General features: G+C 42.4%; 1 protein-coding gene across 1 annotated transcript; it reads right to left on the bottom strand.

Moving 5' to 3' along the window:
* Window positions 1–2,755: 2,755 nt before the first annotated feature.
* LOC123087337 (alpha-amylase/trypsin inhibitor) lies at window positions 2,756–3,682 on the bottom strand. The gene has a single exon (XM_044509330.1). The coding sequence runs from the start codon at window positions 3,624–3,626 to the stop codon at window positions 2,937–2,939; it is 690 nt and encodes a 229-aa protein (XP_044365265.1). The 5' UTR covers window positions 3,627–3,682; the 3' UTR covers window positions 2,756–2,936.
* Between the last annotated feature and the right edge of the window lie 10,480 nt (window positions 3,683–14,162).

Genomic DNA, 14,162 nt, shown 5'->3' with positions numbered 1-14,162 from the left:
CCGCATCGCCGCCACCTTGCCGCGCCCCCCATCCGATGAGCCGCCGTCAGTGAGCCAGACAGCACTGCACCTCCCTGCTCTTTCTTTCCCCTCCATCCTCCTTCCTCCCTCTCTCTGTCTCTTCTTCTTCTTCTCTCTGTTATCCCATCCGACGGGAGCTCCTCCACTGGATTCCACCCGCCTCGACGGCCGCGCCCTCCAGCGACTCTTTGACGTCCGCCGCCGCCCCCCGCCTGCACCTCTCCACCGGCCGTCTAGCTTGATCTGTTGCTCGACGCCGCTGGAAATGCAGCTCCTTCGCTGTACCCCCTCTGCCCTGACGGTTGTGGCCTCCGGCGCCTCCCTGATGTCCACTGACGACCCTGCCTACACAGCCCCGGCAGCCGCTTAGCTTGCCGGTGAGGGTTTGCTCCCGTCAAGCACGTTGACCCCAACCACGTTCGCGAGCCTGCACCGTTGAATGGCCCGCAAGCAGTCCACCCTTCCTCTATTCCATTTTTCTCTTCTCCGGTATTTTTTGACCCGGTACTTTTCTTGGAAAGTATGATAATTGACCAGAGAAAAAATTGTTCAAAACATGCACCCAAAAAACTTCTGTTTAAATAACAAGGTGATATATGCACCAAAGAATTGATAATTTAGGTACAAATACCGTGGTAATTGTGACCTTGAGGAAAAAAATTGTTGAAAACAACTCTGATAACTTCAGTGTAAATAACATGATAATATACGAACCGCAGAGTTGATAACTCTAGGTAACTTTGAAAGGGGTGGGGAGTTGTTAAAAACATGCACTCGATAACTTATGTAAATAGGAGGGTAATATACAAACTGTAGATCTGATAACTTGGATAGAAATATAGGCGGTCGTGGGAGGAGGCTATGCAGCGGAGACGAGAACGGGAAAACATACTACTTACAAACACCACGGTAATATTGACCAAGCAAGAAAAATGTGCTGAAAAATATGTCAACGGTAGCTTCTATGTAAATAGCATGGTAATATACGGAGTACATACGCAATAACTTATCGTGGTAACATTGATCAAGAGAGAAAAGTTGTTGTAAAACATACCCCGGTAATTTGTATGCAAATAGCACGGTAGTATACACACTGCAGACATGATAACTTACGCAAAAACACCGTATTAACTTTGATCTAGGAAAAAAGTTGTTGGAAACATACCCTCTGTAAATTTTATGTAAACATCATGGTAATATACGCACCACAAACTTGACAACTTAAGCACAAACACCGTGATAACTTTGACCCGGATGAAGTTGTTGAGAAGCATACCCTCGGTAATTTATGTGTAAATAACATAATAATTTACCCGCCGAAGACCTGTAACTCTCGTTCAAACACTATGATAACTTTTTGACCTTGAATTTTTTAACATTAACCCCAACAAGTTCTACGTAAATAGCACGGTAATGTACTTACTATAGACACAATAACTTACGCAAAAACAGTATGCTAGCTTTAACCCACGGAAAAAGTTGTCGGAAATATATCGTTGGTAAATTTTGTACAAATAGCATGGTAATATATGCACCGCAGACGTGATAAGTTATTCACAAAGACCATGATAAGTTTGATTCGGGTAGATGAAGTTGTTGAAAATATACCCCGGAAACTTATGTGTAAATAGCACGGTAATAGTCTTGATTTGTGAAAGAGTAATAAAAAGTGGTAATACGCATCACGTACAAATACCTGATAACTTACATACAAACATCATTGTAATATTTGACTCGATGGAGAAATTATTGAAACATACCCTCGTAAATTTTGTGTAAATAGCATGATTGCATACGCATCATGTACAAATACTATGGTAATATTTGACTCGATGGGGAAATTATTGTAAACATACCCTCATAAATTCTGTATAAATAGCATGATTACATACGCATCACATACCTACGTACAAACACCACGATAACTTTGATTAAGAGGAAAAATTGTTAAGAACATACCCCCGGGAAACTTATATGAAAACATCATGGTAATATATGAACCGCGGCTGATAACTCATGTACACGCACCGATATAACATTGACCAAAGAGCATGGTAGTATACGAACCTCAGACCTAAAAACAACATGGTAATATAAGAACCGCAAGCCCGATAACTTATATGAATACAACATGGTAATATATGAACTGCAGGGTCGGTGAACCATTTTTATGGGTTTGATAACTTATGTGGAAATAGCACGGTAACTTGTATATAACTGGCATGGTAATTTATGTAGCCTAAGCGTGGTAAATTTTGGCTAAAAAAAGTCATCGGAACATGCCAACATGGGATCTAGTTTCGAAGATCTCGGCGCGACGAATCTTTTATGTAGAAACGTTTTTTACATCGGACCGACTGTTTAAGCTACAAAACATTTAAAAAAATTTGAATAAAAAGAATCTAGAATGACATCAGCTTTTTTGTCCTCTAGTGTATGCATATACTTAGAAGAAAAAATGCACGTGAAAGAAGAAATAGTCAAGCTAATATATGCATACATTTAAAGTAAAGAAAAATAAAGGTGTGACAGTTTTGCTTATATGGCACACATGTGCCAAATATCACAGTCCTTTTATAAAAGTTGTATATGATGTGGCATTGGCTTATAACCAGCAGCAGGCTTTATTATTAACCATGCTCTTAGGCAATGTAGTCACCTATAGATATCTTATCTAGTAGTAGTACTACAAGAACACTCAATCATATCTACTACAAGAACATGCACGCATGTATTTATTACGCAAGAGCATTTTATTCATGCACGACTTTATTACGCACGTCGATCGAATACATCCATTTCCGGCTTACATGTGCGTACGAATGTATGCATCCAGTTGCACTTATTTTGATATATAAGAACGGATAGACATAGACTTATTCTTGTCTATGTGCTCGAGACCCTTTCATGGCCACTCATGGGCAGAAGATGACCTGGTAGTTGGTGCCGCCGGGGCAGGTGAAGATGCTGGTGGCGTCGTCCTTGGGGTAGCTGTAGGCGTCGGAGCACTGCCCCTTGAAGAACCTCGAGTAGTCCGTCGGCCCGCAGTTGTTGGCCGCCGACCCTGTGCAGCAGTACCGGTCCTCCTTGAACACCGTGCACGCGTTGTTGCACCCTCCGGCGGCCCGCAGCTCGCTGGGGCACTGCGGCGTGATCACCCTCGGGCACCGCGGCCCGCCCTTGGGGCACCCGGAGGTGCCGGGTGCTGGCACGAACGACATGGGCACGTTGAACCCGTCGATGAGGGAGATGTCGAAGAAGTCCTGGCCCATGTACTTGTTCAGCCCGAACTCCGCCAGCGTGTTGGGCGCCTGCCCGTACTGCGTGCACTGCAGCTTCCCGCCGCAGTCCCCCGTCTGGCACCGCCCGTTGCCGGCGCCGTCGAAGCTGCACCCCGTGCGCGCCCACACCCGCCCGCTCGTCGTGCCCGCCGGCACGTCTATGCTCCACGTCTGCCCCGCGTCCAGCTTCCTGCCCCCGCCGGCCGGCACCGCCGCCGCCCACACCGTGTACTGGCACTTGTTGATCACCGTGAAGGTCGCCGCCTCCGCGCCGGCGACGGCCACCAGGAGGAGCACAGGGAGGAGGACTGATGAAGTGGCCATCGTGTTCTCTCCTCTCCCTTGTTGTAGTGGAGCTTAAGTGTTCTTGTGGTGGAGTTCGATCGATTGGGTCGATATTTATAGCGTCAGAAGGATTGAATTCAACTTTTTGCAGCTTCTCGATGGGGTTGCTTTGGCAGCTCACGGGCAAGCGGTTAGGCCACAGCACACAAGAGACCACGCCGCTGAGATCGACTCAGGCCACCACCGGGCTACGCTACGCATGCTTGCTGAATTTGGGGGCAGTACAGCACGATCTGATGGAGACATAGCTTGTTCACAAGTGGGTTAGTCTTTGTGTTTGTGTGGAATTCTTTCCCGTCCCATGGAATTCCCTGGCTTGCCTTTTGTTTTGTTTTGACAAGTATACACACAGACACGCACATACACGCATCCACAATCACTACTATGAATGCATGCGCACGTATCCTACCCCTATGATCACATCCGAGCATGCAGATCATGAGATTGACGAAGTTGACGCACACGTTTCGTACTTGACAGGCATATTTGACCGACACATATTTCCCCCGGTGAAACATATAGGAGATAAAGCAAATGGTTGCACATGCGTTGAATATTTTTGAATTGCATGGTGCAGAATCTTTTTGAACACTTTTTGAATACATGTTCAGCCAAATACACGTTAAAACATTTTTTAGCATAATATAAAACAAATTAAATAAGGCGAACATTTTTCAACGTTGTATAAATGTTTTTTAAATGTTATGAACATATTTCTTGTTTTAAATGTCAAATACAGTTTTTTGAATGTTACGAAACATTTTATTTGAATTTCACAAAAATAAATTTTTTTATTGTATAAATAAGAAAATTGGCACAAAGATTTTTTTAGCGCGTGAACATTATTTGATGTACTTTTTTCAATGTCATTAACAGATTCGAAATTAGCACACTGCATAAAGAATTTTTAAAAATGACAGGATCATTTTTTTTTCAGAAAACGTCAACATTTTCTGAATTCCACTAAGACAATTATAAAAATTGTGCCAACATATTTTATTATTGTGTAAAAAATTTCAAATACTGCATAAACATTTGAATATAAAAGGATTTTAGAAAATACAAATTAAAAATAAAATTAAAAGAGCGACACTTTGCTTCGTCTCTTGCGTCGGCCCCTTTAGGAGCGCTGTGGGCGACGCTGCGCTCGGGGTCTCTCTAAGCGATACATAACCGTATCCCTTTGCAAATGGCATTGATCCTAGGTACTTCTGCTCTACCGTAGGGCCCAAATGCACCATGGCGACATGATTACAAGCCAAAACAAGAAGCGAGCAAGCAGGCCAGCAGATCGACATGCATTGGTGCATTTTCCTGAGCGCATGCTGGCACTAGCGACTCAACGGATCTCAAAAAGTCGGGTGGAAGAACACACCACGCAAAGTACATCACTCATCACTCTAACCATCATGAGTCCCCCCATATCCTGTCATGTTCCAGCCCCTCAGCCCCAGGGCACGCATTCAGCCCCTATGAGCACATCCGATAGTCTAAGCATGCAGATCATGAGATTGTCGAAGTTGACGCAGACACTTTGTAGTTGACGGGCATATGCCACATCGATGAACGCATATTTATTTTGTTGTACACATATTTCCCCGGGTTGCATCTATTTTCCTTCTTCCCATATGTTTCACCGACACATATTTCGCCGGTGAAACATATAGGACATAAAGCAAATGGTTGCGCGTGCGTTGAATATTTTTGAATTGCATTGTGCGGAATGTTTTTTGGACAATTTTTTAATACATGTTAAGCCAAATACACATTGAAACATTTTTTAGCCTGATATAAAACAATTTAAACAAGGTGAACATTTTTCAACGTTGTGTAAATGTTTTTTAAATGTTATGAACATATTCCTTGAAATTCATGAATTTATTTTAAAAGTCCAATACAGTTTTTTGAATGGTATGAAACATTTTAGTTGAATTGTAAAAATTTTAAAAAAATTATCGTATAATTAAAAAAATGGCACAAAGATTTTTTTTGAACGCCTGAACATTATTTGATGTACTTATTGTCAATGTCATTAGCATTTTAGAAATTAGCGCACTGCATAAAGATTTTTGAAAAATGAGAGGAACATTTTTTCCAAAACACATCAAAATTTTCTGAATTCCACTAAAAAAATTATAAAAATTGAGAAAACATTTTTTCATATTGCGTAAACTTTTTTAAACACTGCATAAACATTGAAATTATAAATAAGGATTTTTAAAAATAAAATTAAAAGAGCGACACTTTGCTTCGTCTCTTGCGTCGGCCCCTTTAGGAGCGCTGTGGGCGACGCTGCGCTCGGGGTCTCTCTAAGTGATACATAACCGTATCCCTTTGCAAATGGCACTGATCCTAGGTACTTCTGCTCTACCGTAGGGCCCAAACGCACCATGGCGACATGATTACAAGCCAAAACAAGAAGCGAGCAAGCAGGCCAGCAGATCGACATGCATTGGTGCATTTCCCTGAGCGCATGCTGGCACTAGCGACTCAACGGAGCTCAAAAAGTCGGGTGGAAGAACACACCACACAAAGTACATCACTCATCACTCTAACCATCATGAGTCCCCCCATATCCTGTCATGTTCCAGCCCCTCAGCCCCAGGGCACGCATTCAGCCCCTATGAGCACATCCGATAGTCTAAGCATGCAGATCATGAGATTGTCGAAGTTAACGCAGACGCTTCGTAGTTGACGGGCATATGCCACATCGATGAACGCATATTTATTTTGTTGTACACATATTTCCCCGGGTTGCATCTATTTTCCTTCTTCCTATATGTTTCACCGACACATATTTCGCCGGTGAAACATATAGGACATAAAGCAAATGGTTGCGCATGCGTTGAATATTTTTGAATTGCATTGTGCGGAATGTTTTTTGGACAATTTTTTAATACATGTTAAGCCAAATACACATTGAAACATTTTTTAGCATGATATAAAACAATTTAAACAAGGCGAATATTTTTCAACGTTGTGTAAATGTTTTTTAAATGTTATGAACATATTCCTTGAAATTCATGAATTTATTTTAAAAGTCCAATACAGTTTTTTGAATGGTATGAAATTTTAGTTGAATTGTAAAAAAATTAAAAAAATTATCATATAATTAAAAAAAATGACACAAAGATTTTTTTTGAACGCCTGAACATTATTTGATGTACTTATTGTCAATGTCATTAGCATTTTAGAAATTAGCGCACTGCATTAAGATTTTTGAAAAATGAGAGGAACATTTTTTCCAAAACACATCAAAATTTTCTGAATTCCACTAAAAAAAATTATAAAAATTGAGAAACCATTTTTTAATATTGCCTAAACTTTTTTAAACACTGCATAAACATTGAAATTATAAATAAGGATTTTTAAAAATAAAATTAAAAGAGCGACACTTTGCTTCCTCTCTTGCGTCGGCCCCTTTAGGAGCGCTGTGGGCGACGCTGCGCTCGGGGTCTCTCTAAGCGATACATAACCGTATCCCTTTGCAAATGGCACTGATCCTAGGTACTTCTGCTCTACCGTAGGGCCCAAACGCACCATGGCGACATGATTACAAGCCAAAACAAGAAGCGAGCAAGCAGGCCAGCAGATCGACATGCATTGGTGCATTTCCCTGAGCGCATGCTGGCACTAGCGACTCAACGGATCTCAAAAAGTCGGGTGGAAGAACACACCACACAAAGTACATCACTCATCACTCTAACCATCATGAGTCCCCCCATATCTTGTCATGTTCCAGCACCTCAGCCCCAGGGCACGCATTCAGCCCCTATGAGTACATCCGATAGTCTGAGCATGCAGATCATGAGATTGTCGAAGTTAACGCAGACGCTTCGTAGTTGACGGGCATATGCCACATCGATGAACGCATATTTATTTTGTTGTACACATATTTCCCCGGGTTGCATCTATTTTCCTTCTTCCCATATGTTTCACCGACACATATTTCGCCGGTGAAACATATAGGACATAAAGCAAATGGTTGCGCATGCGTTGAATATTTTTGAATTGCATTGTGCGGAATGTTTTTTGGACAATTTTTTAATACATGTTAAGCCAAATACACATTGAAACATTTTTTAGCATGATATAAAACAATTTAAACAAGGCGAACATTTTTCAACGTTGTGTAAATGTTTTTTAAATGTTATGAACATATTCCTTGAAATTCATGAATTTATTTCAAAAGTCCAATACAGTTTTTTGAATGGTATGAAACATTTTAGTTGAATTGTAAAAAATTTAAAAAAATTATCGTATAATTAAAAAAATGGCACAAAGATTTTTTTGAACGCCTGAACATTATTTGATGTACTTATTGTCAATGTCATTAGCATTTTAGAAATTAGCGCACTGGATGAAGATTTTTGAAAAATGAGAGGAACATTTTTTCCAAAACACATCAAAATTTTCTGAATTCCACTAAAAAATTATAAAATTTGAGAAAACATTTTTTAATATTCGTAAACTTTTTGAAACACTGCATAAACATTGAAATTATAAATAAGGATTTTTAAAAATAAAATTAAAAGAGCGACACTTTGCTTCGTCTCTTGCGTCGGCCCCTTTAGGAGCGCTGTGGGCGACGCTGCGCTCGGGGTCTCTCTAAGTGATACATAACCGTATCCCTTTGCAAATGGCACTGATCCTAGGTACTTCTGCTCTACCGTAGGGCCCAAACGCACCATGGCGACATGATTACAAGCCAAAACAAGAAGCGAGCAAGCAGGCCAGCAGATCGACATGCATTGGTGCATTTCCCTGAGCGCATGCTGGCACTAGCGACTCAACGGATCTCAAAAAGTCGGGTGGAAGAACACACCACACAAAGTACATCACTCATCACTCTAACCATCATGAGTCCCCCCATATCCTGTCATGTTCCAGCCCCTCAGCCCCAGGGCACGCATTCAGCCCCTATGAGCACATCCGATAGTCTGAGCATGCAGATCATGAGATTGTCGAAGTTGACGCAGACGCTTCGTAGTTGACGGGCATATGCCACATCGATGAACGCATATTTATTTTGTTGTACACATATTTCCCCGGGTTGCATCTATTTTCCTTCTTCCCATATGTTTCACCGACACATATTTCGCCGGTGAAACATATAGGACATAAAGCAAATGGTTGCACATGCATTGAATATTTTTGAATTGCATTGTGCGGAATGTTTTTTGGACAGTTTTTTAATACATGTTAATACACATTGAAACATTTTTAGCATGATATAAAACAATTTAAACAAGGCGAACATTTTTCAACGTTGTGTAAATGTTTTTTAAATGTTATGAACATATTCCTTGAAATTCATGAATTTATTTTAAAAGTCCAATACAGTTTTTTGAATGGTATGAAACATTTTAGTTGAATTGTAAAATTTAAAAAAAATTATCGTATAACTAAAAAAATGGCACAAAGATTTTTTTGAACGCCTGAACATTATTTGATGTACTTATTGTCAATGTCATTAGCATTTTAGAAATTAGCGCACTGCATAAAGATTTTTGAAAAATGAGAGGAACATTTTTTCCAAAACACATCAAAATTTTCTGAATTCCACTAAAAAAATTATAAAAATTGGGAAAACATTTTTTATATTGCGTAAACTTTTTTAAACACTGCATAAACATTGAAATTATAAATAAGGATTTTAAAAAATAAAAATAAAAGATCGACGCTCTGCGTCGCTTCTTGGGCCGGCGCCTTTAGCAGCGCTGTGCTGGAAGCTGCGCTCGGGGTCGCTCTAAGCGATACATTACCGTGTCCCTTTCAAATGGCACTAGTCCTAGGTTCTTCTGCTATAGTGTAGCGCTCAAAGGCACCATGACGACATGATTACAAAGAAAAACAAGAAGCGAGCAAGCAGGCCAGGCCAGCAGATCGACAGGCATTGGTGCATTTCCCTGAGCGCATGCTGGCACCAGCGACTCAACTGATCTCAAGAAGTCGGGTGGAAGAACACACCACACACAGTACATCACTCATCCCACAAACCATCATGACTCCCCCAATATCCCGTCATCCGGCAGCCAACCCAGCCAGTCAGGGCACGCATCCACACGGCCCCGGGCGAAGACCGGACGGCACATGACATGCCATCATGCCATCATGCGTCCCTTACGTAGGTACGTACGTACCCGCATGGCGTGTCCCATCGATCTCGCCTCACTCATAAGCCAGCCAGCAAGCCAGCCAGCTGCTCGAGCTCCATCGATGATCCTCGGCCTCGGTCTGGGCGCGCAGATGCCATGCCCGGCGCACGCCGCGGAGCCGAGCTGACCAAAACCGGCCGGCGAGATCGCCATCATCAGTGCGCCTTTTGCGCGCCAGCCGCTGCTAGGCTCGCTCGCCAATCATGTCGCTCCGGCCTCGGGCAACGCTCCTCACCCCAAAAGTTGGCGGTAGCTTTTGGCTCTGCGAGCCCTCACTCCTCTCCCGTCGTCATCACGGGCCGTGCCCCTGCCGTGCCTACACCACCAGCAACAGCTCCACTCTGGACGAGACTCCGGCCACGGGCGGGACCGGCGGCAGCGATGCATGCATGCGCTCGGCTCGATCAGTGTCTCTACGACCGACGCACTGGTAGGGATAAACTAAAACTGCTGCTCCTAGTAGAAAAGGACTTGAGAGAAGAAGGGTAGGGTAGGGCGGGCGCATATACACCATGGATGGTTTGACCTTGGATACACAGTAGCATGTGTTACTTTCGCCTGTCAAAACGCAGGAATATCAGTTAGTAATCCATGTGGCTGCGTCCGATTACTGGCTTAAACTATTGTGCATACAGCCATGCTCTGTCAGAGACTTATCGATCGATAGCAGTGCCAGAGGACGAGGCACCCGTCTGAACCTGCTGCTGCTCTGCACATTTTAACGGTAGCAGTTGGGGCTTCACCTTCTGCATGCAAACTGACACAAACGGTCCTGGTTAACCCTTTGCATTGTTTAGGTTAGGCCTACGTTGAGATTCGGAGCAATCTATTCACCGTGCACCAACATGTTGGCGACAGTGACAACGGTATTATTCCATTTCCACCTTTGCAAAAGTGAAACGTGCATGGATATTCATTTCCATACGTGACAGTAACACTGATATTTTTCAACTCCCAGTAGAGGCAACCTAGCTTTACCACAAGTCACAGCACAAGCAAGGACGAGGAGAGATTGAAAAGAAATAGACACGTACTACATCAAGAGCCACTGCTCGATCACCATCGATCTATATTGTTCGATCACAGTGCCAAATCTGACAAGTCGAGGCTTTTCCACCTTGGATTAACCCGTCCACTCTAATCGAAATCAAGCCATCCATCCACATCATGGTGCTGGCCAGGCTTCAACTTGAAGGTCATACCGGCCGGTGCCATCAATCGGTCATCGGATGGCTGTCCCTGATCACCCGTTTTCGCGACGATCCTATTCGACGGCCGAGATTCTGGCACATCCTAATGATGACTATGCGTCTACATATCATTGCCCGTCGTGGTCGTGGAGTACCTGGGATGTAATGAACCATCATGTGCTTACAGAAAAAACTTTTCTGCAAGTTCGTGGGGGCATATCAGATAAGAGATCAACAACGAAGACCACATCCACATGGACCCAAGATGGAATGCAACGTTGTGCGCAGGGCAGGACGATCGATGTGGCCGGTCGGTTTCCCGTCGATCAGACAGTGTGATGTGGTAGTGGTGGTGGTGCAGGGACGCGCGCTTGTCCCTCGACACGGCGAGCTCCATCCACGGGGTGCATGCGGGTGATGATGGTCTCGACATGGAAGAACATGCATTGTGCTTGACTTGACGTGCGTGCTGGAGCTGATGCGAATAGTCTGCTAATTAAGCAGTGTGCTAGCTGCTCATGTTCTTGGGCCAGTTCCATCAACGCCATGGAATGCACTGTGACTGGCTAAGTATACTAAGGCGAAGAGGAGGCACCTCTTAAAATGAAATAAGGTTGTTTCCGCCCGATGGTTGTTATTCCAGTGCGCTGGTTCTTTTGGGCCTTCGCACGATAACTTTCTTATTGTATACTATGGTTTGCCCGACTTAATGAGAGAGGGGTGATGACGGTGACGCGTTATCCGCTCTACACTGCTTGTAGTAATTGCTAGGTGGTCTATGGATATGAATGTAACTTTGGGTTCTTTTTCTGTAATTTGTACTGTCATGATGTATGATGAATAGATGAAAAAAATTGTCGCAAAATAGTCAAACTTGCATCATTCGGAATTTTGAGATCAAAACTAAACTCAATAATAGATGAGGGTCCCAGAGTTTTTCTTAAGTTTTGGGATGACTATGACTATATGCATGATCGAACAGGTAAATTTTATGTTTGTTTTGTTATACGCAACTGCAATGATTGCTTGGCAGTATTTTTTTTAACTATGGTAAAAGTTTTACCTCATCCATTAATTAGGAAGTAGTTACATAGTGAAAAAGCGGGCAAAAACCACCACAATGGCCACACGGGGCAACCACGAGCAACCTGCTTACCCACACGTACACACACACACACACACACCGTCAAGAAGAAAGCACCATCAAGATTGTCATCAAGCGTCATTGTTATAACTCCTCCATGAGCCAACGACTCCGACTTCACTGTAGACAACCACCAATGAAGCCCTCACCACAACAGACGTCAAAAATCTATGCCGGTCCATGCTAACCAGACGGCCACCCACACAAGCGAGCAGACAACTCTAAACTAGGCTACGAACCTTGCAGAGAAAAGCGCCGAGCTTGTGCCGACATGCTGAAATATAATGCTTTGATGTGGAGCATGTCACTTTTTAGGGGTACATGTCTTTAGAGGTCCATAACTCGCTCCGCTCATTTATTCATACTAGATGATGCTCCGCGTGTTGCCGCGGGTACCTTGTTAAAAAATGTATAAATAGTTGTTAAAAATTAACTATTTTAATGGAAAGCCAATGTGAACTTAAAAACATTAAAAAAACATACAAGTATCTAAAAGAGGAAAAAAATCAGTTGCAGTCAAAAGAATATTATTTCTAACAAAAATATGAAGGTTGAACTACATAGGTATGTTGCAATCGCCTAACACATGTATTGTCCATCAGTATACAAAAGCTAATGAAAGAAATTTCTTACGTCGACTAAGATGTGTGAATTGATGATGTGGCAGTGTTGCATGTATAGACTAATGCAAAAAAAAAGTATTCATGACTTAAATGCAAGGCTTGCTTATGTGACATGATTGTATGGCTATGAAAAATATGGCATAGTTGCATGGCAAGAACAAATAGGTAGTGGTTTGTAGCTAGGAATAGAGGATTGGTGCCAATGCGGTCTTTTTAGGCTATTTGGTTGAGCCAAGATGACTAGGGTTTCACAAGAAAAATACATTCTTTTTTATGTAAGGTTATATGCTTTTGTGTATTACCCAGTTGTGAACGTGAGCGTTTACGACAAGATTAGTCGCGTTGGTTGTCTTTATTTTTATTTTATTATTTTGATTGCGTGCGTCATTGTCTTGATATTAAAATATTACCCATTGTTGCAAAAAAGAAATAGGACGTGTGTATGATGCAGAGCCAGGAAGCAATCAATCTTTCATTTTCTTAAATGAAAATGGTATGGTCGCTTCTAAAAATGGAGTGCAGATTGTGTAAGCTAGGCTCTATCTAGCTGGGACAATATAAGATTAATCAAGTGAAATACTACATCACACATGCTTTACAATTTATGCTTTTTAAGGAAGCTATTGTTGACGCGGAGACCTCTTATTAAGCAATTGGTGGTGCCCAATGTAGTAATGCTTACCATATCATCAATATGGAAACCACGTATGATATAGCATATCTGTTCTGGATTTTGAAGAAAGTTTTCACTTTGCCAAGCTCATCCGCGAGGATTAGTAGCCAGTAGTGTTCTGTATCGAGTGGAAGCCTAGAAAAGAAAACCAACACTACTAGCTAATTGCGCTGCTATGCGACTAATAGGATATGGACCTGATGCCTTTTACACTTTTAATGATTAGATTACGAGAAGTTTATTTAAAGCACGAACAGATTTGCGCCGCTCTGCCCCTAGCTTCCTGTGCTTTACCCCACAAGCATGAGTATATGACGCCTTTTGCAAGCTAAATAGCCAAATTGTTTATAGGAAATAATTAAGACATGGGACAACATAAGAATGGCCAAGAGGAACTACTCCGCCCGATCCATATTAATTGGTGCTGCTTTATTGCAGTACTATTTGTTTTCCAAGGGAAACAAATTAAGCTGTAGTCATGTTGAAGGGGGGTTCCATTTCGGTTCCATCACTAATACGGATAATCCTTGTTCAAACATTCGAAGCTTCAAATCAGGAAGATAATCTCTCTCACACTCTCCTCCACTCCTCACAATCATCTTGCTTATGATCGATGCTGGGTGGCACGACAGAGCTTTCCTTTAGTTGCTGGCCCTACACCTATCAATCTTGTTTGCAGCACAACACAACAAGTTGCCCATACTTGTCACCCTTGTGTTGGACAAGA

Source organism: Triticum aestivum, chromosome 4A (assembly GCF_018294505.1).
Source record: "Triticum aestivum cultivar Chinese Spring chromosome 4A, IWGSC CS RefSeq v2.1, whole genome shotgun sequence".
NCBI lineage: Eukaryota > Viridiplantae > Streptophyta > Magnoliopsida > Poales > Poaceae > Triticum > Triticum aestivum.
This window is presented reverse-complemented; position numbering and strand designations above follow the sequence as displayed.